We start from the raw sequence: 5,638 nt of genomic DNA, 5'->3' as shown, positions 1-5,638 counted from the left end.
CCAGGGGGTTTCCACCTCAGTGAGGGGACTGGCTCAGTTTTATTGCTTCACGTTGTGAGATGCTCGCAATTCCCTTGCTGAAAGGTTGGACTGTTTCATCCAGCTCCTGATTTCCTTCTGCATGCAAATGTCCTTGCGGACCTTTGCTGGATTTTCCCTTTGAAAACACCATTTTCAGGCACTCAAATGGGTAAAGCCGTTTAGAGGGAAAGAAAGGTGTTAGGTTTTAGTTAGCGATCAACTGGGAAGGCCCACGAAAAATACTCCAGGTATAAAGCAGTAATATTGCTCAGATAGGTGAACTAATTACACGGGTTTAACTGGCGAAGCTCTTAGGCTAACCAGATAAAGTGGTCAGGCAACTTTCCACTCTGAAAACGTTACTGGAAACCGATGAAATGCTGTGAACGCTCTCAGTGTGTTCAGTGAACTCTGTTCTGCTGGTCCATGAATGCTTTTTTTTTTTTTTTTTTTTTTTAAGATAATACAACAACTTAAGGGTTTTTTTTTATCTCCTTTCCTATTCACGATTAAAAATGTGATAAATCAGGTTTTTGGCTCTGAATAACAATGGTTTGATTTAGATTTCCTAGTAAATCTATTCAAAAGTGAAACAAAGACAGCCTTTAGAGGATACCTTACACCTCACCTGGATCAGGCACGTAAGGGCAATTCAGATAAAAATCTTGTTAGCAATTCAACAAGAAATAGAAGATTTTCTCTTTTCCCTGCTTCAGGCTTTATTTAAACTCTTTGTTCAAAAATGAACAGAGTGGTAGTCGGAATCTAATTTACAGATATAGTTTAGACGTCTAACTTTAAATTAGAAGATCACACAAGAAAACCATTTACACGTAAATGTTAAAACCATTACTTAATCTTTTTTTTTCACTTTATATTACATAAAGCCAAAATGAAACTAAATACATGTTAGCCAGCTTCATTCACAAACATTAGTCAAAATATACACATTACAAAAGTAAACCAAAAAAAGAACTATAAACTGATGAAGGATTTTTTTTCTCTAAATTTTTTTTTTTTTTGAAACGCCATTTGCAATTGAATTGCAGTCGCTCTAAAATAAGCTAAACAGGTAGAGTACTCCAAAACACATAGGAAACACTTCATGTTGGTGGGGGAGATGGGCTTTCTTTTAAATGAGAATACTCTTCTGTCAAAGCAAAGCTCTGTTTCAGTTCAGCTAAATAATAAATAGATAATTATCACTCAGACAAAAAAGTCTGATTTAACCTTAGATAATATTGCGATCCTTGAGCAGTCTCGCAATATTTTTATTCCCTTTGAAAGGCATTCCTTTTTTTTTTTCCTCTTTTTTTTCAGGTTAAAACTGAATCGACCGTGGGCGAAGTAACTAACAGAGTTTTCCATCCGAGACCTAACATTTCCACAGAGATATACAAATTTACAGTCTGAGGGTGAGACTTAATTAGTGGAGGGGAGGGGGGAGACACACGGGGTCCGAGTCATGCGTCTTATCCTATGGAAATCATGACCCGCGCTTCTCAGCATCCCGTAGCAGCGGAGGGCAGAAACCCACGCGGGACAGGGCAGGGAGCGGGACGGGCAGCATCCCGCACCGCCGACATCCTTCTCTGCGTGGACTCCACGGGGGGCTACGAACCAAGGACAGAGCTACCCTGTCCTTTCCCGGGGCTGCACCTGGCCCTGCCGTGCCTAGCCGGTGCCTCACTACCCCCCAGCCAGCCCCGTCTCTCCTCTCGATGGCGGGGGTGCTGCAGAGGGACCGTTCTGAGCGAGCACCGCGCGGGTGCGCGGGGAGCCAGGGAGGGGAAAGCCGGAGCCGGCGGACGGGAGTTAACCCCCGTGTCTGTCCCGAGCACACACTTTAAGGGGGCAGGACGGATAGGTCCTTTTCTATTATTTTTTTTTTTCTTCTTTTTTTTCTTTTTTTTTTTTTGTTTTTTTTCTTTCCTCTTTTTTTTCTCTTCTGTTTCAGCTGGGCTATCTGCACAGACCGCATGCAACACACACAAGCTCTACCCGAGGCAGCGGGCGGGGGACACGCAACAGGTCGGCCACCGCCCCGGCGCTCCCCCATCGCCTGTCCCGGTCACCCTCCGTGGCCCCGGCGGCGGCTCGCCCCGCTCCCCGTCCGCACGAATGTGCCAGCAGCCATCCAAGCGGGCACCGGAGCTCTGCGCGGGCATCCTCCGGCCGCGGGTCATAGGGCCGCGGCGTAGGCTGCGGGATAAGGGTCCAGCTGGGGCTTGCCCATGCCCGGCAGGAGGATGTAGGCCAGGGGCGGCTGCAGCCCCGGGCCGGGCCAGGCGCTGCAGTTGCAGGGGATCATGTAGCCCGGGTTACCGGGCGACGGGTGCGAGTGCGTGTGCCCCCCGGCGGCGGCGGCGGCGGCCGCGGCAGCGGCGGCCCCGTGGAAGGCGCCCGCCCCGCCAGCGCCGGGGTAGCCCAACGAGGAGGCGTAGGGCAACCCGGAGCCCGAGGAAGAGGAGGAGGATGAGATCTCGGCCATTTTGGAGCCCAGGTCCAGCAGAGAGTAGGGGCTGCTGGCGGCGGCCGCGGCGGCGGCGGCGGCAGCGGCGGCGGCCGACTGGGGGAAGAAGACGCGGGCGGCGGCAGCGGCGGCTGCGGCCGCCGCCTTCTCGGGGTTGGCCAGGAGCGACTCGGGCACCAGCCCGCCGGCCGCTCCGGCATGCAGCCCGCCCGCCTTCAGCCCGTGAGGGTGCTCGTGGTCCGCCACGCCGCCCAGCCCGTAGGGCACGGGGAAGGCGAACTTGTCCTTCTTGAGCAGCGTCTTGGGCTTCCGCCGCGGCCGGTACTTGTAGTCGGGGTGCTCCTTCATGTGCATGGCCCGCAGCCGCTTGGCCTCGTCGATGAAGGGCCGCTTCTCCGACTCGGTCAGCAGCTTCCACTCGGCGCCCAGGCGCTTGCTGATCTCCGAGTTGTGCATCTTGGGGTTCTCCTGGGCCATCTTCCGTCGCTGCGCCCGCGACCACACCATAAAGGCGTTCATCGGCCTCTTGACGTGATCCACCGGCTTGGACATGGTGTCACCCCGCCGCCCCGGCGAGCCGCCGCCCGCCCCGCACTGGCGGCCGCCTCCTCCGGGATTGTCTGCCGCCTCCTCCTCCTCCTCCTCGTCCCCGCCGCGGTCCGCTCCTCCAAAAGCAATCTCGGCGGGTGCCCAGGCACGGCGGCACCGACTCCCGCGGGTGCGGGGCGGCGGCACCCGGTGGCCCCGCTCGGGGCGCGGGGCGCTGCCGAGCGGCGGCGGCGCCTCCCCGTCAGGGCGCTGCAGCGGGCGGCTCGGGTGGGACGGCCTCCGTTCCCCGCCTGGGCCTCGGAGCCTCTCTCCGCGCCGCCGACGTCCGGGCCAGGGCTCTTCCACGGAACGCCCCACAGGCGACGGCGGCCGGAGTCCAGACGGGACCGCAGAGAAGTCTCGACGGCGAGGGCAGGATCCGGCGGCAGGCGAGCTGCGCGGGGTATGAGGGTCCTCGCTTCGCTGCGGACGCGATGCTGCACGGCAGTCTCCGGTGCGGCGGCGAGCCCTGGACGGGGCGGCGGTCAGAGCCCGCCCGGTGCCATCGCCGGCCGCGGAGCTCGGAGGGCAGCCCGCCGCGGCGCGTGGCGGGGCCGGGCGGGACGGGGTCCGCGGCGGCTCGGGCGCTGCGGCTCGGGCCCCAGGGGGCGCGGGCCGCCCCGCTCACAGCCGCCCCGCTCCGCCCGGGGGGGCGCGGCGAGCAGCCCGCTCCTCGCACATACTCGCCGGGCGCCGTTCGCAAGCGGCCGCTGGGCGCCGCGGGCCTCCTGCTTCGCGCCGCCGGACAAACTTCGCCAAGTTTCGGCGGGATACGGGGCGCTCCGCCTGCCGCGCGGCTCCCCCTTCTCCGGCAGCCGCCAGGTCTCTCTGGGTTTTCTTGGCCGCCGACTCGGAGGGGCGGCGGGGCGGGCGGGAGAGGCGAGGGGCGGAGGGAGGAGGAGGAGGCGGCGGAGGCGGGGAGGGGGGGGACACACCTAATTAAAATCCTCGGCGGTCCGCGCCCGGCGGGCCGCCGGCCGGGCTGTGAGGCGGGCGGCGGGGGCTCGCAGCCGGCGCGGCCGCCCCCTCCTCTCGCCCCGTCGGCGCGGCCCCAGGCAGCGCGCGCCCCGCGTGCCCCCGCGCCGCGCGCCGCCCTATATGCCCGCACGCGGCCTGCGCGCCGCCGGCGGGGCGGGGGGCGGGGCCCCCGCCGGGAGGGGCGGGGCCTCGGATGACCACGCCCCCTCGGCGGGCCCGGCAGCGCGGGGAGGGGACGGGCGCCGCGCATGCGGAGTGTTTTGGGTTGTTTGGGGTTTTCCCTGCTCGGGGCCGGTGCTGCCGGAGGCGGGAGGCTGCCGCCCGGGAGAGCATCCCTGGGTGCGGGCAGCGGATATCCCCCCCCAAAAATTACGCGTCTTTTCCTGGCCGTTCGGGACGCCGCTTCACAGTGCCCCCAGCCCGAGTTGTCCGACCGTGTTCTTCACCTCCTGTCAGTCAGGGTGAACTTGCTCGCCTTGTTTGTGCTTCGGCGGGTCGGTTTTGACTTACCCCTGTGGTATGTGGAAGCGCCGACTCCAATAAACCATTAACTCTTCCCGTGCTGGCATCAGGCTAGGCTCTGCCCGGACGGCTCCGCCGTCCTTTTAAGGAAAAGTCGGAACCGGGCTTCTCGAGTGCGGTGCACGCCTGGGGCCGCAGCCCCTCCGGGAGCAGCGCCGCATCCCCGCCGGACGCGCCTCGGGGCCCGGCCGCCGTCTGGGACATCGCGCGGGGTGGCGGGGGGAGTGATGTCCGCTCGCCGCCGGGATTCCTTTGTCACGCCGCCCGCTGCCGTCTCGTCCGGGTTCCTCTCTGCGGAGCCTGTTCCATCCTCCGGCCGGTCTCTGTCCCCCGCTCCAGCCGCGCTCCAGCCGCTGGGCTTCGCGCCTTCCTTGCCGCCGCACAGCACCTCTGCCCGCCACCATCCCCCGCAGCTCCTTCGCTGGCGGGATGTTTGGAGAGAGTCCGAGCGCCGACCTTCCACCGGAGGGTGGTTCCCGGCGCTTTCCCCGACGGTGAGACCGCCTGGTCCCGCGGCAGCCTGTTCCGACCACGGTGCCCTGTAAAATACCGAGCGGCTCCTCTGTAAACTGCGTCTTCTCTCGTTTCGTGTTTTACGACCCGTGTACTACTACTTAAACCTAATTCTCTCAATCTCCGAATCCACCTTGCCAACGCTTGACCTCCTACAATCCAATTAGCCGTGAAAAAAAAAAAAAAAAGTACCCGTCGGTTGTCAAAACGGAGAGATTAAGATATCTACCGGCGCTGGCTGGTGTACAGGGGAAATGGGGTTTCTCGAAAGTGGGTCCCCACCAAGAGGGGCTAATCCCGGCGCAGGTAACTCTGCCCTGGAGATCAGGTTATCACATCGGCCAGCGCATTCCCCTTTTGGGATGAACAGACAGTATTTTCAACCGCGTAAACCACCCCCCTCCGTTTGTCTAGGGAAACTCTTTCCTACATCTCTCGATCACATGTGGCGTTGTTGTGTTTGACATTTAAGGACTCATCCCCTGTCTCTCTCCGCACAGATCGGATGCCGGCTTGATCCGCTCCGTGCCGGCGGGATTGCGC

General features: G+C 61.0%; 1 protein-coding gene across 1 annotated transcript; it reads right to left on the bottom strand.

Moving 5' to 3' along the window:
* Window positions 1–2,113: 2,113 nt before the first annotated feature.
* On the bottom strand, window positions 2,114–3,046 carry SOX21 (SRY-box transcription factor 21). The gene has a single exon (XM_086880893.1). The coding sequence runs from the start codon at window positions 3,044–3,046 to the stop codon at window positions 2,204–2,206; it is 843 nt and encodes a 280-aa protein (XP_086737019.1). The 3' UTR covers window positions 2,114–2,203.
* Window positions 3,047–5,638: the final 2,592 nt, after the last annotated feature.

Source organism: Cyanistes caeruleus, chromosome 3 (genome assembly GCF_971803275.1).
Source record: "Cyanistes caeruleus chromosome 3, bCyaCae1.hap1.1, whole genome shotgun sequence".
Classification (NCBI taxonomy): Eukaryota; Metazoa; Chordata; class Aves; order Passeriformes; family Paridae; genus Cyanistes; species Cyanistes caeruleus.
Note: the sequence above shows the minus strand (reverse complement) of the source record. Positions and strands in the feature narration are given on the sequence as shown.

Bases quoted from the DNA above. Each gene is read 5' to 3' on its own strand.
- SOX21 (XM_086880893.1), bottom strand. From the start codon at position 3,046: ATGTCCAAGCCGGTGGATCACGTCAAGAGGCCGATGAACGCCTTTATG.